We start from the raw sequence: 26,578 nt of genomic DNA on the forward strand, positions 1-26,578 counted from the left end.
AAAGTTTGAGCTCCCTGCCATTAACGGTGTAAGAATGGCTGCAGTTTATATTTTCCCAGTAAAATTTGTTTTTGGCTCCACCCACTTTTTGTGACCTTGACACACAGTCACTCAATGACCAGGTTTGTGAGCTTTCAGGTTCCCGGCATCAAAAATGTGTGAATGGAAGCAGTTTATTCACCAAGGAAATCTGATTGGCTGTTTGTGGCTCCGCCCCTTTAGTGAATTTGGACCCCAGTCACCCAATGACTGACTGTAGCAAGTTTGAAGCCTCTGCCAGTAACAGTGTAAGAATAGCAGCAGTTTAAATATTCCCCTTGAAAATCAATAGGTGAATTTTGATTGGCTGTTGTAGGCTCCACCCACTTTCTTGAATCTTAATCCCATTTATCCAGTGACCAAGTGTGGCAAGTTTGAAAGCCCTGCGATTAACAGTGTAAGAATGGCTGCAGTTTACATTTTACCACTTAAAATTAATGGATGAAATTTGATTGGCTGTTCTATGCTCCACACACTTTTCCTGGATTTGTAACCTCAGTCACCAAGTGACCAACTGTGCCAAGTGTGGGGACTCTGGCTTGATTACTGTGAGAATGGCAGCCTTTTACATTTTTTCCATTGACATGAATGGGTGAAATCTGATTTGGTGCTTGTAGCTCCGCCCAGGTGTGCAGGGGGGCCACGAGACTCCCAGAACCTATCATCCCAGGTAGTAAGGGATCTGTATACCAATTTTCGTTCAAATCGGTCAAGCTGTTTTTGAGTGATCGACGCACGCACGCACGCACGCACGCACGCACGCACGCACGCACACACACACACACACACACACTGCTAACACAATAATGAGCAACCAATCACAATCCTCTCCTCAGCAATTTGTGGTCAGGTGTGATGGGAAGGGCAGGGGAGTGGTATGACCATTCTCTTCAGAATCTCATTCACAAATATTGTCTTTATTAAGATGGAGAAAATTACACAATTATAAGTGGGTGAAACAATCAATTCTCACGTCTGCAGAGTGCGTGATTGGCTGCTTTCAGTGGGTGACCTGGAGGATGGAGAGAAATCTGCATCATCTGGAGAAGATCTCTCCTCTTGATGGTTCCTGGATGGGGCTTCTGCATCTGCTGGATCTTCCAGCATCGGCCCTAAATGCAGCCCATTCCCCACGGTCAGCGAGTCCCTCCTGGTGACATTCTGGTTCCTGCAGAGGTTAGAAAACAGTCCTGAGGAGTCCTAATTTAAAGTGTACCCAAGCCGAAGCTCGGATAAACAGATACTTACCTAAAACCTCAGGATCCTATTTAGGCTTCCCTCGCTGGTCTGATTTCCCTTGTCAATAAGACCCCCCCCCCCCCCCCCGAAGATTAGCGATACGGCACTGACGCTAATCATACTACCGGTGCAGCACAGCTCTTCTTCCTTTATCGTAGCCGTGCAAGCCCTTCCGTGCATGCGCAGTAAGCTGAAGCCGCAGGCTCTATGCTACTGCGCTTGCACGGGCGGGCTACTGTGTGGCCATGATACAGGAAAACGAGCTGCGAGGCCCTGATGTGGAGGGAGGCTGTGCTCAGCATCAGGGGGGATTCAGACCACTGAGGGAAGTCTTAATAGGATCCTGAGGCTTCCCTCTCTTCAGGGTAAGGTCTGATTTTGAACCCAAGCTTCGGCTCGGGTGAACTTTAACCCCCCCAAAAAACCCAGTGCAATGAAATGAAACAGTGAACGACAGATTGGAATGGAACAATAAATACATAATATAACTATTAGCCATCAGGCAACAGAACACATGAAGTCCCACCACTGAGGAGCTATTTATAAATACAGATGTGAATGGAACAATAAATACAAAATAAAAATTTTAGCTAGGAGACAGCAAGCATTTCTAGAAAATAAAGAAAGGCAAGGAGCCCAAGGAAGGCAAGGAGCTATTCGTAAAGACAGATGTGAATAGAACAATGAATTCATATTATAGATGTTACGAGATAGTAAGCATGTGTAGAGGATGGAGAAACACAAGGAGCCACGCCTCTGAGGAACTATTTATATGTGCCATGTAGCTTGCCTTCAGCAGGGCCGGTTTAAGCAACAATGGGGCCCCAGGGCAAAATAAACCTGGGGGGCCCCCCCAACATATACCCCGGAACAAAAATCGGCATTAGGGGACCTTTTTTGCAGCTGGTATAACAGGGTGTGAAGTCCCAATCGGTCGGAGCTCCACATTCTGGCTATCCCAGCGTGCATGGGGGACAAGGGGTTAAAAATTTTCAGGAGGGGGGACACCACATAATTTTTTTTTTTTAAATTCCCACACTCAAAACATAAAAAAAAATTTAGGAAAATAGGAAAAAATGCCAGGGATCTTCATACAGCCATATTGCGGCTGTATAGCGATCCCTGGCCAAAGCGCTGCAGCTGCGTATAGACCCCCTGGAAATCCCGTCAGGAAATTTATTGCGCTTTCGTTTGATGCATGTAAAATTACACTACCGTTAGGTTTGCTACTAAAAGTGACATTTACCGCATTTAAAAGTATACTTTTTTCCTTCGAAACTTTAAAATCGATTTTCTCAAAATCTATAAGGTCTTTTTGAAAAATTGTTTTTTCCCACTTATTCCTAATGATCTCCTTAACATGTCCTGTAAATTTAGGGTTTCTAGCATTTAAGGTGGATTTGCTATTAACCATTAAAGTCGGCAGGTTTTTAAATATGTATTTTTTTTTCCTTTGAAACTTTAAAATCGATTTTCTCAAAAACTATAAGGCCGATTTGAAATTTTTTTCCTCTTGTAGCCACTGGGGGCCCCTACAAGCTCTGGGGCCCTGGGGCAGCTGCCTCCTTTGCCTTAATGGTAGCGCCGGCCCTGGCCTTCAGCATACCTGTCACACTCCACTTCCTGGATAGTCTCTGGTAGTTGGACATTGCAGGTCTCATTTAGGAGGAAAGCAGCGACCCCTGAGGCCAGCGACATGCTACTGAACACCATCTGGGGTAAAAATAGCCACACGTCGTCCAGGAGAATGACAAGAGGAGCAATGGAGCTGCCCATACGTGTCATGAAGGAACAGAAACCCATGCCAGTCTGCCTGTGAAGGAGAAAACACACCTTGTCACTTCTTTTCCCCAACCAAAATGGCGCCTCTGGTGGCCAAGCCAGGTATAGCATTTTTCATGTGCTGCAACAAAACACATTGTAGATGTCTAAGGCCCCCTAAACTATATATTTCCTGAATGCACAGAACTCAAAAGATTAAAATATAGCATCAATAAAATTTATCATGTAACCATTCTGTCAGTATTTATCACATTTATATTTCAATTAGAATACACTAAAATAACTGCCATCGATTTCTGAAATAACCTTCCGTATTCAGACTAAATATAAATTATGAGGCCGTGCTAAAGAATAGACATTTACACACAAAAACACAACATATACACACATACAGAACTGTGCAAATCGTTTATGTAAAGTAAGAATGCCGCTACATACAGTACATGAATTCTAATTATTTATCTTTGACAATTTACAGAATGCAAAACAGAAGAAAAATCGGAAACTAATGAATATTTAGGGCAACGAGCCTTTTCCTTCAATCGTGGCATATCGTTATAGGCAGACTTGCACAAAGTCACGGATTTCGTAGTGTTATAGTCATGTGATCAATTAACTAAATTATTCCAAACAGGTGCTAATGATCATAATTTTTCATGTGTAAGTTAAACCGTAGGGCTATGTCCACCAGGTCTGTGGAGTTGTTACAAAAATCACCTGACCCCTCAGTTTATGAAACCACCGTCACCATGCACAAAATTGCTCCAACTCAGACTCCATGATTCTGACTCCACAGCCCTTGCAGGGCTATAAAGTGGGTACAAAAATCATCTGACTCCAACTCCTAGTTTATAAAACCACTGATGCCAGGTACCCAAAAATTGCTCTGACTCCTCAACTCCAAAGCCCTGATTATGTTTGTGATTCTCATTTGATGAAAGAGAAACGGCTGCACAGGGCTCTGGAGTTGGTACAAAAATTATCCGACTCCAACTCCTCAGTTTATGAAACCACTGACTTCAGCTACCCACAAATTGCTTTGACTCTGACTCCGCGACTTCGACTCAACAGCCCTGATATCCACTAAGCAGCTGTAAAATTGCTGTGTACAGGAAGCACATGGCTATTTTGTGTTGAGCCATGGTAAGAAGAGTCAACCCTATGTATAAGTAGTTTGTGAAATCTATCTGGGTGTATGTAATCAGCCCCTTCTGTGCTGTATGATGTCACATGGAAGATATCGGCGTGACACTTACCTGATGACAGTCGGGTAGAGTTCGGCAGTGAAGAGAAACGCTGTAGTAAATGCTGCTTCTGAGAACCCCTTTCCCAGCATAGCCACGATGGCTCGATAGTGACCTAATTCAGACCATAGAGCACGTTACACAGTGCAGACAAGCCACAAATTCTCTGATCAGCGTTCAGACACCGTGGGGTCTATTCACTAATGGTGGCTGCTAAAATCTATGTGTGCAGAGAGAACATGTCAGTTCTACTCGGACTTACCCAAGCTATATAACGTACATTGCATAGTTTGTATAACGACCAGCAAAGTTTATGTGCACTCTCCGTGCAGGTAACGTTTACCAGTAAATTTTGTTGTCCTCTGAATCTCACCGTGCCCAACGGTCACCAACCTGCTATTACAGTACAATCCCTTTATAGTAAACTCCAAGGGACCAGGAAAAGTAGTTTACTATATCAGACGTTTACTATATCAGAATTGGTCATAAAGTAGAATCTCGTTTTAGTAAACCGTGATATAGTAAACCTCTGGATATAGTAAACTCAGTCCTCAGGTTCCAGCAAATGCGTCTGTATAAAAATACAATGTATGACCAATTCTGATACAGTAAACTACTTTTCCTGGTTCCTTGGCGTCTACTTTAAAGGGATTCTACTATACATTGTATATCTATACAGACACAGTTGCTGGGACCTGAGGACTGGGTTTACTATATCGAGATTTTACTGTAATAATAATTTCCAAGTTGGCTGTGTCTTTCTGCCCTCCTGCCCTGATGTTACGGGCCATAATTGGCTGTGCCATCCAGACTATAACACTTCTTCAGGCCATAGCGGTGTAGGTTGCTTGTGCTTTGTTAAGCAATCCCACCCTCTGTGCCCCTGGGGTAGTCACCCACAGACCCCACTTTTATTGGAAAATTTAAAACAATCGCCACTCAAACAGCTATCAAGCTAAATTTAAAGGAATACTGTAGGGGGGTTGGGGGAAAATGAGTTGGACTTACCCGGGGCTTCTAATGGTCCCTCGCAGACATCCTGTGTCCGCGCAGCCAATCACCGATGCTCCGGGCCCCGCCTCCGGTTTACTTCTGGAATTTCTGAATTTAACCTCCTGAGCGTTACGCCGCTCAGGAGGTTTTGTCACTTTTTGCCCGATTAGTAAATAAATGTTCCTAATGGCTGTAAACAGTGGCGTAGGGACCGGGGTCGCAACGGTCGCCTTGGCGACCGGGCCCGGCTCCTAAAGAGGCGGGGGGGGGGCCCGGGGGGCCCATGTTCGTGCGCTATTGGGAAGGGGGGGGCCTGTAATGGAGGGGAGGGGCCGCAGCCGCGGGGAGGGCAGCCCGACCGCTCCCTCCCTTCCTCTCCCCGCCCCCCCCCCCCTCAGATGCAGAGTGACGCGCACGGAAGCGCTGAAGGCAGAACTCACCTCCCTGCGTTCCAATTGGTCTCCTCTCTGCATAGATGCTGTTACACACGCAGCTTCCGGCTAAACAGGAAGCTGCGTGTGTAGCAGCATCTATGCAGAGCGGGAGGAGACCAGCGGCGATTGGAACCAGGGACGGAGGTGAGTTCCGCCTACAGCGCTTCCGTGCGCGTCACTCTGCATCTGAGGGGGGGGGGGCGGGGAGAGGAAGGGAGGGAGAGGTCGGGCTGCCCTCCCCGCGGCTCCGGCTCCCCCCCCCCCTCCATTATGTGGGGGCAGCTACCTACCTAATCTATTCTGGGGGGGGAGGGCAGCTACCTACCTAATCTATTCTGGGGGGGCAGCTACCTACCTAATCTATTCTGGGGGGGCAGCTACCTACCTAATCTATCCTGGGGGGCAGCTACCTACCTAATCTATCCTGGGGGGCAGCTACCTACCTAATCTATCCTGGGGGGGCAGCCACCTACCTAATCTATCCTGGGGGGGGGCAGCTACCTACCTAATCTATTCTGGGGGGGGCAGCTACCTACCTAATCTATCCTGGGGGGGCAGCTACCTACCTAATCTATCCTGGGGGGCAGCCACCTACCTAATCTATCCTGGGGGGGCAGCCACCTACCTAATCTATCCTGGGGGGGCAGCTACCTACCTAATCTATCCTGGGGGGGAAAGCTACCTACCTAATCTATCCTGGGGGGGGCAGCTACCTACCTAATCTATTCTGGGGGGCAGCTACCTACCTAATCTATTCTGGGGGGGCAGCTACCTACCTAATCTATTCTGGGAGGGGGGCAGCTACCTACCTAATCTATCCTGGGGGGGCAGCCACCTACCTAATCTATCCTGGGGGGGGGGGCAGCTACCTACCTAATCTATTCTGGGGGGGGCAGCTACCTACCTAATCTATCCTGGGGGGGCAGCTACCTACCTAATCTATCCTGGGGGGGCAGCCACCTACCTAATCTATCCTGGGGGGGACAGCCACCTACCTAATCTATCCAGGGGGGGCAGCTACCTACCTAATCTATCCTGGGGGGGGCAGCTACCTACCTAATCTATTCTGGGGGGGGGGCAGCTACCTACCTAATCTATCCTGGGGGGGGCAGCTACCTACCTAATCTATCCTGGGGGGGCAGCCACCTACCTAATCTATCCTGGGGGGGCAGCTACCTACCTAATCTATTCTGGGGGGGCAGCTACCTACCTAATCTATCCTGGGGGGGCAGCTACCTAATCTATCCTGGGGGGGGCAGCTACCTAATCTATCCTGGGGTTGGCAGCTACCTAATCTATCATGGGGGGCAGCTACCTAATCTATCCTGGGGGGCAGCTACCTAATCTATCCTGGGGGCAGCTACCTAATCTATCCTGGGGGGCAGCTACCTAATCTAACCTATACTGGGGGCAGCTACCTAATCTAACCTATACTGGGGGGCACCTACCTAATCTAACCTATAACGGGGGGCACCTACCTAATCTAACCTATACTGGGGGGCACCTACCTAATCTAACCTATACTGGGGGACACTTACCTATCTAACCTATACTGGGGGGTAGCTACCTAATCTAACCTATACTGGGGGGCAGCTACCTAATCTAACCTATACTGGGGGGCACCTACCTCATCTAACCTTATACTGGGGGGCACCTACCTCATCTAACCTATACTGGGGGGCAGCTACCTAATATAACCTATACTGGGGGGCACCTACCTATCTAACCTATACTGGGGGCACTTACTTATCTAACCTGTATTGGGGGCACCTAGCTAGCCTATACAGGTGGCAACTATACTGGCTACCTATATTGGAGGCACCTACCTAACTAACCTATACTGGGGGCACCTACCTATCTAACCTATGCTGGCGGCGCCTGCCTATCTAACCTATACTGGGGGCAACTATACTGGCTACCTATGCTGGAGGCACCTACCTGGCTAACCTATACCGGGGGCAACTATACCGGCTTACCTATGCCTGGCTACCTATACTGGGGTGACCTGTAGCTGGCTATAGGGATTCGAATATGTGTGTGCGTCGGGTGTTGCCGGGGGAGGGGGGGGGGCTGTTGTCGCTGGGGGGGGGGCTGTTGGGGGGGGGCCCACATCCAGATTCCGCATCGGGGCCCAGAGGTTTCTAGCTACGCCACTGGCTGTAAATCCTCTAGCTAGCACTAGGCTAGCTAGAAGTCTCCGACACCCTTTGATCGCCGCCGCTCCCCCGTTTATACATTACCCAGCCTGGATCCAGCGATCGGCGCAGCCTCCAGGGACAGCTCCGGTCTTCTCTTTGGGTAGGATCGCACATGACGTAATGAGGTCGCCGACGTCATACGCAAATACGATCCTCCCCATAGAGAGACCGGAGCTGTGCCGGGAGGCTGCACGATTGCTGGATCCAGGGTGGGGGGGGGGGGGGGTAATGTATAAACGGGGGGATCGGCGGGGATCCAGGGGTGACGGAGGTGCTTACTAGCTAGCCTAGTGCTAGCTAAAGGATTTACAACCATTAGGAACATTTATTTATTAATGGGGGACTCTGGGGGCCACAGAGCGGTATGCCCGACAGTGTCGGGCATGCCGCTAAGGAGGTTAAAGTCGGAAAACCACTGCGCCTGAACAGCCGTGCCCTCCCTCCCGCTGACGTCACCAGGAGTGTATTGTGCAGGCCCAGTATGGGTCTCCTGGTGACGTCAGTGGGAACGAGGACACAGCCGTGCAGACACAGTGGTTTTCTGACTTTAATGTCGGAAATTCCAGATGTGAACCGGAGGCGGGGCCCGGAGCACCGGTGAGTGGCTGCGCGGGCACAGGACGTCTGCGGGGGACCATTAGAAGCCCCGGGTAAGTTCAACTCATTTTCCCCCAATCCCCCTACAGTCGTCCTTTAACAAAGTTTGGTCACAAATAAATAGGGTCAACTTCAAAAATGTCACATTTTGAGATTCAAAACTGTGGGTGTAGCCAAAAACAACCAGTGGTGACATAATTTTAGAGCACACCACTTATTTGAACATCCAAAGGAGGAGGGTAGACAGAGACAAACACCTGGGTTACCTTAAAGTGTACCTGTAGGGATAAAAAAAAGGGCCTAAAGAGGCTTCCCCCAGTCCTCCTCCACTAGTTCCAACGCTGGATCCTCCAAAAAACCACATGTTGTCAGCTCATGCATGCACACTAGTAGGTTCCTGCTTGGGCTCTGTTGAAAAAAGATGAATGTGAGCCATCTGCAGTGTGGCCCTTCTTCAAGGGTCTCAGCGCTGGATCAATGGAGGGGGAAGGGGAAAGGAAGGGGTTCCTCAGCAAGAACCAGAGGCTTCTCCATCTCAAGTTAAGTAGCCAAAACAGCCCACATTAAACCTCACAGGTTTGCTTTAAAAATAAACAAAGATACAAACCTCTAATGGCTAAGACCCAACTTAAACCAGGAAGAGGGCCATGTCCCACTGGTTGTCACCATCAACCCACACCTGGAAATGTTAAGAAAGATAGCAAAATAACTTCATCCCACTTTACACAAGGATGACAGACTGAGTGAGATATTCCCCTCCCCCTCCTGGCATATTGACAGGAAGAATGTATGTATTCGCACTTCTTCACCAGCTTCCAGTGGTGTGGGGATCACCATAGCGGATCCTATGGGCCCCGTAGCCATGGGGGACCCAGAGTTAGTGGCCACTATGGGGGTCCACAGCAGGCCCCTTGAGGTGTAGAGTAGCAGCAACAGAGCATAAGAGAACTGACTCGCCTCTCCAGGCTCTACTGGCAATCTAGGGTCTCAAGTCTTCCCTGGCTACATGACTACAGCACCCTCTCTTGTCACGTCCCTTCTGGATACTTATACTGGTGGTTAGGTGGGGGGTTATTACACTTGGCTATGTATACTCGGGGTCCATCTATCTCTACACAAGGGGTCCTTCTGCCTACCTATAGAGGGGGGGGGGGCGCTACACCTGGCTACGTATGCTGGGGGTCATTCTGACTGCCTCTACTGAGGAAAGGGGGGAAAAGAAAAACCACTGGTTATACCAATACAGGGGGTTACTCCTGGCTACCTATACCTACCTATACTGGGGGGGCTACACCTGGCTATGTATACTGGGGGTCCTTCTGGCTGCCTATACGGGGGGGAAGGGGAGGATAAATCTGGTTATCTAAACGGGGGGGGGGGGGGGGAGGATAATTCTGCCTACCTATACAATTGGAGGGGGGGGCTCTACCTACCTAAAATTTGGGTGGGCGCAACAAAAGAGCCTTTATTTTTTGTTGGGGCCCCATGTTTTTTAGCTATGCCTCATCAGTTTCTGTAATCTCTCAAATGTCTCCCTACTAATCTGGACAACGCCCACCAATACAGTTGATGTCCCAAATGGTTTACACAACCAAAGAGACATTTTTATATTTCTTCCCGTTTTATATTTGAGCCATTGTGCACATCTGAAAAATATATTATATCACATATTATGGGGCTTGTCTGGGATTGTACAGCGGATTCAGCCAAGCCAGGTATTACAATGAAGGGTGGAGTCAGGGATTATAATGAAGGAGTCAGGCATAATAATAATAATAAGTAGGGAGGAGTCATGGATTATAATGAGTAGGATAGAATCAAAGATAATAAAGAGGAGGGTGGAGTAAGGAATAATAAAGTACAATAATAAGGTTACCTTGGGGGATGAGACACGTCAGGGCGATGCAGATTGCAGTGATAATGAGGGATCCTCCCTGGCACATCTTACGCCCAATTCGATCAAGCAGAAGATACACACCAACCTTGGCTGGGATTTCAATGATGCCAAATATGAAATGTGTGAGATAGGGGCTGAGCCCGAATCCAGTGACGTGGAAACTGATCCCATAATAGCTGAAGGCCACACCAAACCTGCACAATGATAGAATACACCGCTCATCATACTGTCCACATCCTGTAAAATGATAGAATAAACCACCTATCATACTGGCCACACCAAACCTACACCATGACATAACACACCACTCATCATACTGGCCACACCAATCCTGCACAATGATAGAATACACTGCTCATCATACTGGCCACACCAATCCTGCACGATGATAGAATACACCACCCATCAAACCGGCAACACCAAACCCTCACAATGATAGAATACACCGCTCATCATGCTGTCCACATCCTGTAAAATGATAGAATAAACCACCTATCATACCGGCCACACCAAACCTACACCATGACATAACACACTGCTCATCATACTGGCCACACCAATCCTGCACAATAAAAGAAGACACCGCCTATCATACCGGCCACACCAAACCTATACCATGACATAACACACCGCTCATCATACTGGCCACAATGATAGAATACACCGCCCATCATACCGGCCACACCAAACCTACACCAGGACATAACACACTGCTCATCATACTGGCCACACCAATCCTGCACAATGAAAGAATACACCACCTATCATACAGGCAACACCAAACCTACACAATGATAGAATACACCACCCATCATACTGGCCACACCAAACCTGCACCATGACATAACACACCGCTCATCATACCGGCAACACAAATCCTGTACAATGATCTAATACACCGCTCATCATACCAGCCACACCAAACCTGCACCATGACATAACACACTGCTCATCATACTGGCCACACCAATCCTGCACAATGAAAGAATACACCACCTATCATACGGGCAACACCAAACCTGCACAATGATAGAATACACCACCCATCATACTGGCCACACCAAACCTGCACCATGACATAACACACCGCTCATCATACTGGCCACACCAATTCTGCACAATGATAGAATACACTGCCCATCATACCGGCCACACCAAACCTGCACCATGACATAACACACCGCTCATCATACTGGCCACACAAATCCTGTACGATGATCTAATACACCACTCATCATACCAGCCACACCAAACCTGCACCATGACATAACACACCGCTCATCATACTGGCCACACAAATCCTGTACAATGATCGAATACACGTTCAGTTAATTTACTTTGAAAGCTGCTGGTGCATTTTATTTATAACTGTTGTCATTCTTTTGTAAATGCTGCCAGCAGTTATTTCTCATCTGTTTTTCACTTCAACACTCATCAGCTGAAGTCCTGCACAGCCAGAGAATGTTTACATAAATGTATCAAGTAAAGAATGTGTACACAAGATACGATTATAAGCAGTTCCATGTGGGTTCTCCCTGCAGAAGAAAGAGTTAGCCCTGTGATGTAACCCTTTGAATGCTGTTTTACTAGAAAAAAACATTGTGTTAGTATATTATATGCTGTAAATAATCTTTTAGAGCAAAGAAGAAATTTTGGGTTATATTTCGCTTTAAGTGCATTGGGAAAAAGATTGGGTTTTGTTCCCACAACAGGAGGTGGCTTATTCTCTTGGGAGGTAGTTTTTTATAAAAAAATTTCGATCCATTAAAGTGAGGATGACTTCTGCTGACAAATCCAGTATGGAAGGGAGAACTTTCTTCCAGAAAAGTGACTGGGTACCTGATATAATGAATGCCTCTGTTGATTTGTTTGAGGGGGACGTTTTTCATGAACTACGAGCTCTTTGGGAACAGCATAACCGCAAAAAGAAAAAAATCATTGTCTGTTTTGGAAAGAGAAGCACTTAAAAGTTTTGAAATAATGAAGCAATTATTATTACAAAGGCGGACAAGGGAGGGGCCATTGTGGTCCAAGACAGGTCTCAGCATGTTCAGGAGGCCATGCAGCAGCTTAATCAGGAGGGCCATTACAGGGAGTGTGATAAGTGTGTAAGTGAGTGTGTGAGTGTGTAAGTCTGATGTCCTGAATTAACCTAAAGTGAATATGCCTAAACACAGAAGGGGTATTGTACCATGTTTGAGCTGTACTTGTTGCAGTGCTATCATTAAAGGTAATAGCATCTTTCATCCATCCACAGGTGAAACATTATGGTCAGAGGCAGGTATACCTGCTTGAGCCCGTATGTGGTATACCGCCTCAAGTTCCCCTTGAAATTGAGCATAGAATCATTGCTTATTTAGCTTTTAAACCTGGCACCCTAAGCCATGGCCTATGTGTCCTTGCCATAAATCCAGCCCTGTGTGTCTGGCCATCATCAACAAGAGCTCAGACACACTATAAGCACTTTTCTGAGTGCTTTTTAGCCATCAGCGCTTTCGGAAAGCTTGTTAAAGCTTTAAAAAAACCGCTCCCATTGACTTACAGTAAAATCGCGATTGCAGACACCTCACACACAGGTGTGAACACCAGACATATGGTAGTACACTGCAACCAGCAAGCTTTCAGCTTAGCATAAGGGCAGACAGAGCGGAAGAAAGAGTCTTGGCAATATTTCATAGTTGTACTTTATTATTTTGCCTTTTTTTCAAGATACCGTACTTGTAATCTATATGAACAGTATATAATTTTACTGCTAACGTCTGGCCGAGCATTCTCAGATTTCATTTATGAAGTTGACATAACCAGAAACCCAGTTATTGAACTTCTTAGGAAGGGGTTGTCACACACTACTCATGTCTGGTATTAATGTGATCCACATTCTTTGGGGATTGTGAGTTTTTTACTATTATTTGTGTGCAATGAACATGGTTTGCTATATAAAAAATTTAACACATTTGGGATTCAGGGTTCCCTCCAAAATAAAGAAACGCCCCAGCCCCAGCCCCAGCCAAGGGGCTGACTCTGAGTTCCGCCTTCAAGAGCTGTGTCCTATATAAGCAAAGGACTGAAATCTAATAACAGTCCTCCCCTTTTTTTTAACATCACAGAAGTCTAGAGCCAGCAAGGGGACAGTACGGCTGGCCTCCATTTTGACTGAACTTTTGAAACAATGTAACCCTCTGTTTTGCTTGGATTTCCACACAAAGGACATCTTTCTCCTAAAATCTCTAAGTATTCCTTTTCTTTTTTTGACCTTTTACTTTTATCTGTAGCTACCGTCACTATAATTGTTACTTAATAATTATATTATATATATTATGCATATATTATTTATTTTATATTAATTATTAATATTGCATTTACAATAAAAGACTTAAGGTCATTTTTTTTTGTGGCTACATACCTGGTTTAAGCACCGCAAAAAGAATCCTAGCTTTTCTGAAGATTTGCTACCTGAAGTATTATTTTGTTTTTAGTCAGACCAGAGTGTTTTAACAATTTAATTTGCAGGTTAAGAATAGTCAGAGCAGGTCCTCTGTGTCCTTCTACAGAGGTGGTGGCAGCCTTGTACCTGAAATATTGTGTATCAAAGTTTGTGTTGCTCACATCAGTGGCGTAGCTAAGGAGCTGTGGGCCCCGATGCAAGTTTTACAATGGGGCCCCCCAAGCACTCTATACATAACAATTGATGCGGCACACCAAAACCTGCCAATGGCAACTACAGTGTCAGAGGTGCAAGAAGGAGATAGGGAACAGTGTGTTAATGATTACCACTATTCATAGCATCTATAGAAGTGATTATTATGAGCACAAGACCAACAGAAAGCTAATACTGTAGTTGAGGGAGGGCCCTTCGGGGCCCCTCTGGCCCAAGGGCCCCGATGCGGTCGCTACCTCTGCACCCCCTATTGCTACGCCCCTGGCTCACATGCTCCCTCCTGGCCTGTCTGTTTGTCCAATTCCAGAAGTTTCCGTGCATCGATTGAATCCACGTTATTTGATTATCCGTGCATTGGAACAGTTTGGGAGGCATTAAGCAGTCTGGCCACTAGGAGGACGTGTGATAGGGATATCTTGTGGTCAAAGTGAATAGAACGACCCCAGTCAATTACTAATACTAAGGCTTCGTTCACATCTACCAAGCGCAGATGGACGTGCGATCTGAACGCAGCGCATACGATCGCACGCCATCTGTGCCGCTGCCCTGCTGATCCCATCCATTGACAGTGATGGGATCAGCTCTGCACGTCCAGGCAAAATGCAGGCAGCAGTACGCAAGTGCTTCCTAGCGCATTGTACTGCTGCGCAGCGCAGTAGATGTGAACGGTAGAAGGGCTGTCTATGCCCTTCTGCCGTTCCTGCGTTTCAGCACATCATACGTGCTTCCAAATGCGCACGGAAGTGCGTATGATGTGAACGAGGCCTAAATGTACCCAGTTGTGGCGCTTTTAATTTTAGAAACCCACATCAATGTAATTAATTGATCTTTATAACTATCAATAAATATTTGCAGTTTTTTGTGCTGTATATTCTGGGTTTTGTATTTTTTGTTTGGTATAATAATTTGATTACCAGTGCTTGCACCTGCAACATACTGTAGATCATGTCAATATAATTTGTTATAGTGTTATTGGTTCTGCCCATACAAGCTGCTGTTGGGGATGCCTCCTGCTCCTCCTCTGCCACCACACCAGATACCTCCTGGCATTAGAGCCTCCTGTCCCTATAGTTGCTATAGAGCCCCCATTTTTTATTCAGCACAGGTTTCCATACAGTAATAATAACATCAGACAAAGGAAGGGGGCCACCTACCACATGATGGCCAGACATATTGTGTTCCTCCGAAGTTGTCGTGTTTTCACCAAATCCCAGAAAGTATATTTCTGACTCTTCACCACCATCGTCTTCTGGAGGATCTGCAGGAAAAGGAGCATGCGTGGGTGATCTGAACCAGTGGTTGGAGAAGCTGCAGGGGTAGAAATTACGGAGCAGTGCTTTTCAGCACTGCTAGATTTGGGCGCAGCCAGCGCCGCCATAGACTGTAATGGGAATCAGTCTATAGCGGCGCTCAGTGAGTAACGTTAAGTTGCTTAAAAACAGAATAATTCGGCCTCCAGCAATCGCTGGAAGCCGAATTATTTCATTCCCCCACTATCCATGTCGGCCTGGAGGGGGAATAGTAATTAAATCGGCCCGGACTCGTGCAGAAGCAGGATCAGCCTTATAGCGCTGTATCCTGCGTCCAAGTCTACCGGCGCCGATTTCAAATGTACTCTAGAAATTACCTGACGCTACGATGTTTCCAAAGGTTAAGCAATAGTGGTGTTTACTTACATGGAAACCCGGACAGTGTGCTGCAGTATCACCTAGACACTGTACAATATGCTACAGTATTGCCTGACCCCTTGCAGTGTGCTGCAGTATCATCTGACCCCGTGCAGTAAGCTACAGTATGACCTGACCCTGCGCAGTGTGCTGCAGTATCATCTGGCCCCATGCAATATGCTACAGTATCGCCTGACTCCGTGCAGTGTGCTGCAGTATCATCTGAACCCGTGCAGTAAGCTACAGTATCACCTGACCCTGCGCAGTATGCTGCAGTATCATCTGGCCCCGTGCAATATGCTACAGTATCGCCTGACCCTGAGCAGTGTGCTGCAGTATCATCTGACCCCGTGCAATATACTACAGTATCGCCTGACCCCGTGCAGTGTGCTGCAGTATCATCTGACCCCTTGCAGAAAGCTACAGTATCACCTAACCCTGCGCAGCGTGCTGCAGGATCATCTGACCCTGTGCAATATATTACAGTATCGCCTGACCCCGTGTAGTGTGCTACAGTATAATCTGACCCCGGGCAGTGTGCTGCAGTATCAGAGGACCCAGTGCAGTGTGCTGTAGTATCACATGACCCTGTGCAGTGTGCTACAATATCACCTAACACCTTGCAGTGTGCTGCAGTATCACCTAACCCCTGTGCAGTGTGCTGCATTATCTGTTGAATCTTGTCCAGTGCTACAGTATATTGTAGTCTCTGAAGTCTAGCTGAATGTTGCATTCTGTGCTGTTGTATTGCAAGAACCCTGTGCAGGGTTCTGCAGTATCAGAAAAACCTCATTTTTCTATTTTGCTGAACCCGGTGCTGAGTACTGCAGAACCAGCCTCAATGTGGAGGATTTACCTCTGGGGTGAACTTCTTCCTGAAACCCGGTCTCCCATTCATGTCTGCACACCGGGATAGATATTGATGAGCTCTGGTGGCATCTTGTCTGGTGAGAAGCCAACGAGCCGATTCTGGAACCCACCTGTGAGGGGAACCACCAACATCCGGTGTGACCTCCTGACATTCAGGCCTGTATTACTGTGAATCTTATCTACAAGCCTGAGGGGAACCACCAACATTATGTGTGACCTCCTGACATTCAGGGCTGTATTTACTGCAAATCAAATCCACAAATCTGAGAACCACCAACAGCATGTGTGACCTCCTGACATTCAGACCTGTATTACTGTGAATCTTATCTACAAGCCTGAGGAGAACCACCAACATTATGTGTGACCTCCTGATATTCAGGCTTGTATTACTGTGAATCTAATCGACAAATCTGAGAACCACCAACATCATGTGTAACCTCCTAACATTCAGGCCCATTTCCTGTGTATCTCATTCAGTAGTAAGTGCTAAGTGCTTTTAATAGTAAGTAGTAAGTGCTTTTAATTAAGTGCTACACTTAATTAAAAGTCACAGTTATGGTTTGAGATCAGGAATAGAGAAAGATCTGGTGTTCACTTCCAGTCTAAAGAAAGCTCAAATCTAATGGTTCCCATCTGAACAATTACTGATCAGGAGATTGACTGGAAGGCTAGTCAGCCACAAGATTGTATGGGCTTTGACCATAAGGACCAGCCCTTAAGGTGCGTACACTTACTATACTAAACGTGGATGACACTGCTGTTCATGGCCGTCTTGGCCAATAATCAAGCATGAGTACAGGACAGCTGTCACCCAACCTCATTTAAATGATAGATCTTAAAAGTGACAGCAGCGTCCATAGGCATGGTTTCCCTCATTACCCCTCCTGCCAGAAGCTGTCCCATTGTACGCCAAGCCATCATCCCTCCTGACCTCCCCATAGCAATAAGCTAAAGCAGAGTGAGGCATCTGTAAAGCACTCAGCCCATAAACAGTCTCACAAGAGATTGTGTCCTGATAGCTTGGGGCAACAACCATTATGCATGTATACGCACCTTTGGACTCAGTATATACAATATAGGAATGGGGCCCACACAACACAGTAATATCCAAGAGATAGGGCTCTGACTATCAAGCCGTTTCCTCCAAGTTCAAAGCATGATTCACCTTTGTCTATGCACCCCTCAGGTATATCAGCTCTCACAATATAGGATCTTACCAGCCTGGCATGCAGAACGGTTGTATGGAAAGTTTATTCCGGTGCTCAAAGTAATAATGACAGAAGAGTCTTATCCTCCACTACCTGGGCTCTCCTGGATGCTCCAAATTTTCCACTCCAAAAGGTCTCCAGACGGATATTGCAAACTCCCAACCTAGCTTCTAAACTAGGTTCAACTTCAGGGTTGCATAGTCTCTAGTGGAGAATCATACTTTTGAACTTGGGCGAAACTGCTTGATAGACAGAGCGCTGTCTCTGGGATATTATTGTCTTGTGTGGGTGCCATTGCCATATTGTGTACACTGACTGAACTTTGTGGAAGTGTTTCTGGAGTCTCAGCTTCAGGGAAATGTTATGGCTGCAGATCATTATCTTTGCGCTGGTTTACTATCTATTATATCTTTAGGCTCAGGGTGTAGAGATAAAGGCAGTTTCAGGTCAATGTCAGGAGCTGCATCCACATACTCACCACCAGGTGACGATGGCAATAAGGCAGGGAGCAGTAGTGGCCAATAGCAGCCAGCGCCAGTCTCTTATCAGGTATCCAAGCAGTGCCAGAATCATGTATCCCACAGTCCAGCCCATACTGCTGATGGTGCCACAAAATGTGCGATGTGTCACATCAGTCCATTCCAGCACTGACCAGGGAGAGACCAAGAAAGGTTACTGTACAAAGACTCCTCCACACAAGCCCTGAACTCTACATAGCATGATGACAGCTCTAGTAAGGGGACAAGGAGGAAACAGTGAGAAGAACGTCTTCCTGAATCTTGGCAAGGAAGTTCTGTTTTATCACAGCTGCAAAAAATAAGTACCACCACAGACACCCATTGAATTAGAGTCTACAAGTTCAAATTTGGGTGCAGGGGGGGTGACTAAAAAGATAGCAATGGAACAGCTCCATTACGCTGTAGCTATTATAGACTATTATAAGCACTAAAGAGTTCTGCTACCATGTAACGCATACATATCAAACCTGGCCCGCAGAGCCATCAAATTTGGACTGCAAGTGGTTTACTCACTTGAAGTCCTAGATCAACAGGGAAGTTATGTTGGAGGGGGATGGAGGGCATGAGACACCAGGGAACTGGATAAGGGAAGAGGGGGGGGGGGATAGTCCACTAGACAACAGGGAACTGTTTAGGGGTGCAAAATGAGAACAGTAGACACCAGCACCAGGGAATTGAAAAAAGGAAGTGGAAGGGAAACAACTAAACACAAGATAACTGTATAAGGGAGGGAGTGGGGCCACTAGATACCCAGGAACTGCATAGGGGAGGGAGGGGGAACCTACACACCAGGATACTGTATAGGGGAGGGAGGAAAGACCACTAGAATATAGGGAACTGTATAGAAGAGGGGGCATTATACACCAGGGAACTTTATAATGGGGGAAGGTGGCCACTAGACATTGAGGTTGGCCTGCGATTTGGTGCCAGTGTTCAATTTCGTCCCACTTTGTATTTGAGTTTGGCAACCCTAATGTAACAACATAGCAGTTATTGTGTCCACTCTATAATGGCAGCAATGTTAGAATTGGGTGTAGGCAGGGGTGTTAGTGTTAAGAATAGATGCAGGGAGGGCTACTGTGAGAATAAGTTGACATAGGTGATAGTAGAGTATCAGTAAAATTACCAATATTCTACTAATCCCAATGTCCCCACAACCATAGCGCCCCTCTGTTACCCCAGGTTTATAGTCTGCGTTATAATAAAGCTCAGTACAGATCTGTGTAAAACCTCACACCAGGGGCGTAACTAGCGGGGAGCAGCTGTAGGGGGCCCCAAATACTAAACTTCCCTTCCTCCGATACAGGGGACTATACTTCAGATCAAGTGTTTTTGTGGTTACACTTGTAGTGGCTGTGAAGATCATGATGGCCACAATTGTTTTATGACCCTTGTGAGGTGGGCTCAAGGGCCATGATGGGCACCAAGGGGAGGCAATGGAAGGGGTCTGAACATTGGAGGGCACCATCAAAGTTTTGCTGGGGGCCCCATGAATTGTAGTTATACCACTGCCTCACACTGAAATAAGGAAAAGGTTCCTCCAGGCAGGGCTCTGTCATGCTTTGTTTTTTACAGAAAACACGATCATTAACCAAACAAGCTATTTTCTTCTCTCCACCTCCCTCATCAAATCTACAGAGAACATCTAAGGGGCAGAACAAGTGTACAATGTCAGTCCCCCAACAAACTGAACCCTTCCTGGACCCTCCGTGTACCTAGTGTGATTGAGATCAGCGTCATTCCCATCAGGCCCACTCCGCTAAGTAGTCTGCACGCTGAGAACATGATGTATGATGAGGAGAAAGCAGACATCACCCCAAACACGCTGCTGATCAATAAGGAGACCAGCAAAATTTTCCTGCGCCCAAACCTGCGGGGGAGATGAGAGGAGAGTCACTGGTGACATCATACATAGAGAGGGAGCAAAGCTCTCCTCCAAACCTCAAACCACACTCTCCCACCAAACCTCAAGCCACACTCCACACTTCTCCAGCAATACTCTCCACCACACCTCCAGCCACACTCTCCCACCACACCTCTAGCCATACTCTCCATCACATCTCCAGCCATACTCTCCACCACGCCTCCAGCCATAGTCTCCATCACATCTCCAGCCATCGTCTCCATCACATCTCCAGCCATGCTCTCCACCACACCTTAAGCCATATTCTCTATCATGCTTCCAGTCACACTCTCCATCATACCTCCAGTCATACTCTCCACCACACCTCCAGCCATACTCTCCATCACATCTCCAGCCATACTCTCCATCACATCTCCAGCCATACTCTCTATCACATCTCCAGCCATACTCTCCACCACACCTCCAGGCATAATCTCCAGCACACATTGAGCCACACTATCCATCACAGCTCCAGCCATGCTGTCCACCACACCTCCAGTCATACTCTCCACCACACCTCCAGCCATACTCTCCACCACACATTCAGCTACACTATCCATCACATCTCCAGCCATACTCTACAGCACATCTCCAGCCATGCTGTCCAACACACATCCAGTCATACTCTCCACCACACCTCCAGCCACACTCTCCATCACATCTCCAGCCATACTCTACAGCACACATTCAGCCACACTATCCATCACAGCTCCAGCCATGCTGTCCAACACACATCCAGCCATACTCTTCACCACACCTCCAGTCATACTCTCCACCACACCTCCAGCCACACTCTCCATCACATCTCCAGCCATACTCTACAGCACACATTCAGCCACACTATCCATCACAGCTCCAGCCATGCTGTCCAACACACCTCCAGCCACACTATCCATCACATCTCCAGCCATACTCTCCACCACACCTCCTGCCACACTCTTCCACCAAACCTCCACCCACACTCTCCCACCAAACCTCCACCAATACTCACCATTACAACTCTAGCCATACTCTCATACACTACATCCTGGCATTAGGATATGACAAAAAATTAGTAGACTACATTTCCCAGCATGCATTGTGGTGGAGAGGTCATGTGATTTCACAGCAGGGTCATGAAACTGTATTAGCTTTGGCAGAGACCCACAATATGGAGAACAGCATAGCATGGTGGGGCTAGAAAGCAGGCCGCCAAAGATAATTAAATGCCCCCTTCCCACCCCCCCCCCCCCCCAAAAAAAAAAAACACGATTTGTGAATCTCCATTAGAGGGAGGTTCGTTGTCTAGATTTTTTTATTCCTACTACTCAGATATTTTTAAATATATATATATATATTTTTCAATTTTCAGCCAGATATGAATTTCCACAAATAACTGAAGCTGAAATGAATCTCCCCAGCAGCCTGGAATCTGTGCTCTCAGTGTAGGGCACAGACAGCCCAGAAACCCCCATCTTCCTGCTGCACACAGCAGGAATCAATGTTGCTCATTTCCCATACCGGGACTAATCCATGAACTGGCAGAAAACTTTGACACTCCTATATTACAGTCTGTTTTAGGAACCCAGTGGAATAACTGTGTTTTACGTGCTTACTAAACTGAAATATTGCATGCCAGGAATCCCTGCACTGCACAGAGCTGACTTTTTCTCAGCATTGTTGGAGTTCCCTTTTAAACCTGAGATGACTCTTCTTTAAGGAGAGACTGGTCAATACATCTGCTGTGAAGGACTCACTTCCTTATTACTGGCTCTGCCTTTATCATGACAACACAAGATGAATAATGCATACCTCTCAACTTTTTGAGAGGAGAAAAAGGGACACTTAAACCACGCCCATGCCACACCCCTGGCCACACCCCACCACACCTCTAGTCACGCATACCACAAAGATTTCATAAGAAAAATATGTTGTTTTATAATTTAAATCACACTGGTCCTTTCTATCCTGGTTAATTTTCCTTCATAGTAACATTTTAAAATTAGTAATATATCAATTTAAAGGATGGGAATAAAGTTTAGAGTCAATCAAACACATTTTTAGTATAGAAATATATATATTTATATAGAAAGAGGGACAAAGTCCAGAAAAGAGACACATGAGGGGGAAAGAGGGACAGGGCTCCCAAAAAGGGACTGTCCCTCCGAAAGAGGGACAGTTGGGAGCTATGTAATGTCACCTCACCTGTCAGACAGGAATCCGCAGATCAGGGATCCTGTGGTCAAGCCAATGAAGAAAAAAGTGGCAGCAGCTTGATTCATCCACTTCCTGTCACATACCAGATCCCACTGCAAGAAAAAGAATATCAGGATCAGGAAATTGAAGAGATGGAATTATCATACCTAACTTTTTGAGATGGAAAAAAAGGGAAACTTAAGCCACGCCCCTGCCACACCCCTAACCATGCCCCATCACACCCCTGGTCACACATACCATAAAGATTTCATAAGAAAAAGATGTTTTATAATTCAAACCACACTAGTCCTTTCTATCCTTGTTCATTTTCCTTCATATTAACATTTTAAAATTAGTAATATATCAATTTAAAGGATGGGAATAAAGTCTAGAGTCAATCAAACACATTTTTTAGTAGAGAAACATATATATTTACATAGAAAGAGGGACAAAGTCCTGAAAAAGGGACAAATGAGGAGGAAAGAGGGACAGGGCTCCCAAAGAGCAGGGGCGCCGCGAGGCATAAAGCGAACCAAGCGGTCGCTTGGGGCCTCAAGATCGTAGGGGCCTCGGCGGCTCAGTGACGTCGGCGTGATGTCACTGTTTTCCCGCAGCCCCGCGGGGCTGGCAGAGCAGAGTAGGGCAGGGCTACGGGAAGATGGCCGCCGCCGAAGCCCTGCTCTGGAGACTATTTATGCCTCCAGTACAGGGCTTCGGGTGGCCATCTTCCCGTAGCCCTGATTCAATCAGCGCGGGAGATTGGAGGAGGGAGGGAGCTCCGTGGGAACTGCGCGCCTGAGGAGCCGGCCAGTAGAGGAGACGGGGAGAGAAGACTTCTGCCAGTGCCAGGTGAGTAAATTCTTTTCTTTTTGCAGCTCTGAAAATGTGCCCTAATTGCGTTTGATATCTGCTGAACTGTTCCCTAATTGTGTTTGATTTCTGCTGAACTGTGCCCTAATTGTGTTTGATTTCTGCTAAACTGTGCCCTAATTGTGTTTGATTTCTGCTGAACTGTGCCCTAATTGTGTTTGATTTCTGCTGAACTGTGCCCTAATTGCGTTTGATTTCTGCTGAACTGTTCCCTAATTGTGTTTGATTTCTGCTGAAAATGTGCCCTAATTGCGTTTGATATCTGCTGAAAATGTGCCCTAATTGCGTTTGATTTCTGCTGAACTGTGCCCTAATTGCATTTGATTTCTGCTGAAAATGTGCCCTAATTGCGTTTGATTTCTGCTGAAAATGTGCCCAAATTGCGTTTGATTTCCGCTGAAATGTGGTCCTAATTGCGTTTGATTTCTGCTGAAAATGTGCCATAATTGCGTTTGATTTCTGCTGAAAATGTGCCCAAATTGCGTTTGATTTCTGCTGAAATGTGGCCCAAATTGCGATTGATTTCTGCTGAAAATGTGCCCACATTGCGTTTGATTTCTGCTGAAATGTGGCCCAAATTGCGTTTGATTTCTGCTGAAAATGTGCCCTAATTGCGTTTGATTTCTGCTGAAATGTGGCCCTAATTGCGTTTGATTTCTGCTGAAAATGTGCCATAATTGCGTTTGATTTCTGCTGAAAATGTGCCCAAATTGCGTTTGATTTCTGCTGAAATGAGGCCCAAATTGCGTTTGATTTCTGCTGAAAATGTGCCCAAATTGCGTTTGATTTCTGCTGAAATGTGGCCCAAATTGCGTTTGATTTCTGCTGAAATGTGGCCCTAATTGCGTTTGATTTCTGCTGAAATGTGGCCCTAATTGCGTTTGATTTCTGCTGTAATGTGGCCCAAATTGCGTTTGATTTCTGCTGAAAATGTGCCCAAATTGCGTTTGATTTCTGCTGAAATGTGGGTCAAATTGCGTTTGATTTCTGCTGAAATGTGGCCCAAATTCTGTTTGTTTTCTGTTGAAATGTTGCACAAATTGCGTTTTTATTTTCTGGTGTCTGGGGTAACTGTTGCTGCATTTATTATATAACCACTTAAGCCCGAAGGGTTGAAATTTTTTTACATCCGGGCAACTTTCACCTCCTATTCATTTGCCAATAACTTTATCACTACTCATCACAATGAATTGATCTATATCTTGTTTTTTCCGCCACCAATTAGGCTTTCTGTGGGTGGTACATTTTGCTAAGAGGCACTTTACTGTAAATGCATTTTAACAGGAAGAATAAGAAAAAAACTGAAAAAATTCATTATTTCTCAGTTTTCAGCCATTATAGTTTTAAAATAATACATGCCTCCATAATTAAAACTCACGTATTGTATTTGCCCATATGCCCCGGGTATTACACCTTTAAAATTATGTCCCTATCACAATGTATGGCGACAATATTTTATTTGGAAATAAAGGTGCATTTTTTCCGTTTTGCGTCCATCACTATTTAGAAGCCCATAATTTATTAAATCATATTGATATACTCCTTTGACATGCATATTTAAAAAGTTCAGACCCTTAGGTAACTATTTATGTTTTTTTTTTTATTTTTTATTATTGTAATTTTTTTTTTTTTTAATTTAAACTTGTATGTGGGTATTTTTTGGTGTGGGAGGTAAACAGGGGTTTTTTAATGTATTTAAATATATTTATTTAATACCAAGTGTGTTTTGGGTGTAATTTGCTATTTGGCCACAAGATGGCCAGAATCAAAAAGTCCTGGGAGCGATCGATCTCGCTCTCAGGCAGAAGAAAGAAGACCAGAGCTCAGAAAAGCCGCAGCGTCTGAAGAGATGCTGTCAGCTTTTCTCCGGGGGGGGTCCGATCAGCGAAAGGGATTTATAATCCCTTTCACTGATCGGTGGGCTAGCGGCCAGCAGCGGGGGCGCGCACGGGGGGGCCCGCGGGAGTGCGCGCAACCCGCGGGAGTGCGCGCAGCCCAACTGGACGAAAATTTTCGTCCAGTTGGGCTTAAGTGGTTAATGGTCATAGTTGGCTATATTTGCTGTGCTACGGTTAAGCTCCGCCCATACAATGTCATGGCCAAATCCATGATTCGGTGCGGCGCGCTGCGCGCGCCTCAATCACCCCCACATCCATTTTCCCCGCAAACAGCCCGGCCCCAATCCGCCCTCCAGCCCCACCCACATGTCATGGCCACGCCTACTTATGCGGGATAGCCACACCCATTTTTCGCTGCGGCGCAGGATAGGGCCACTTCCTACAGTCCGCTTGGGGCCACAAAAACCTTAGCTGCACCCCAGTTGGGAGCTATGCATTATGGCAGTCAGGAGAACACGAAGAAGGAGATGACATTATGGCAGTCAGGAGAACGTGAAGAAGGAGATGACATTTTGGCAGTCAGGAGGACATGAAGAAGGAGATGACATTATGGCAGTCAGGAGAACGTGAAGAAGGAGATGACATTTTGGCAGTCAGGAGGACATGAAGAAGGAGATGACATTATGGAAGGAGGACATGAAAGAGGAGAGGACATTATGGCAGTCAGGAGGACATGAAAGAGGAGATGACATTATGGCAGTCAGGAGGACATGAAGAAGGAGATGACATTATGGAAGGAGGACATGAAAGAGGAGAGGACATTATGGCAGTCAGGAGGACATGAAAGAGGAGAGGACATTATGGCAGTCCGGAGGACATGAAAGAGGAGAGGACATTATGGCAGTCAGGAGAACATGATGGAGATGACATTGTGGCAGGAGGACATGAAAGAGGAGAGGACGTTAAGGCAGTTAGGAGGACATAAGAGAGGAGAGGACATTATGGCAGTCAGGAGGACATGAAGAAGAAGATGACATTATGGCAGTCAGGAGGACATGAAAGAGGAGACAACGTTATGGCAGGGCTGGATTTGTACTTTCCAGGGCCCCAGTGCTTGCATACTTCAGAAATGATGCTCATGTATGAGCAGCACCTCTCAAGTATGCATAACCCATAACACTCCTAGTACATCCGTACAGGAGTGCGAAATTACAAGGAGCCCGAGTGGACAGCGCTGCTTCTTTGTCCTCTGTGTGACTAGCTGCAGTCAGGACCAAAAACAGGTGACAGGGCAGCACAATGGAGAGAAGCCCATCCAAAACAGAGAACAGGTAAGTAGAAGGATCCCAAACTACACACGTTGGCATAGATATAGTGTAATGCTAGGTACACATGATGCCATTTTCTGACAGATTTACTGTCAGATCGATTATTTCCAACATGTCTGA

The 26,578-nt window shown here is 46.4% G+C and overlaps 1 protein-coding gene across 1 annotated transcript in view; it reads right to left on the reverse strand.

The window, feature by feature from the left end:
- Positions 1-957: 957 nt before the first annotated feature.
- LOC137570949 (solute carrier family 22 member 7-like) overlaps positions 958-26,578 on the reverse strand; it is a 36,587-nt gene continuing 10,966 nt past the window's right edge. Inside the window, exons 2-10 of the mRNA XM_068279638.1 lie at positions 22,432-22,535; positions 20,060-20,214; positions 18,305-18,473; positions 16,605-16,728; positions 15,236-15,339; positions 10,403-10,617; positions 4,317-4,419; positions 2,885-3,091; positions 958-1,207 (exon numbers count right to left, since the gene is read on the reverse strand). Coding sequence (XP_068135739.1) covers positions 1,009-1,207; positions 2,885-3,091; positions 4,317-4,419; positions 10,403-10,617; positions 15,236-15,339; positions 16,605-16,728; positions 18,305-18,473; positions 20,060-20,214; positions 22,432-22,535 — 1,380 coding nt within the window. The 3' untranslated portion in view covers positions 958-1,008. The remainder of the gene's footprint in view (positions 1,208-2,884; positions 3,092-4,316; positions 4,420-10,402; positions 10,618-15,235; positions 15,340-16,604; positions 16,729-18,304; positions 18,474-20,059; positions 20,215-22,431; positions 22,536-26,578) is intronic.

The sequence above is a fragment of the Hyperolius riggenbachi genome, chromosome 4 (assembly GCF_040937935.1).
Source record: "Hyperolius riggenbachi isolate aHypRig1 chromosome 4, aHypRig1.pri, whole genome shotgun sequence".
Lineage (NCBI taxonomy): Eukaryota > Metazoa > Chordata > Amphibia > Anura > Hyperoliidae > Hyperolius > Hyperolius riggenbachi.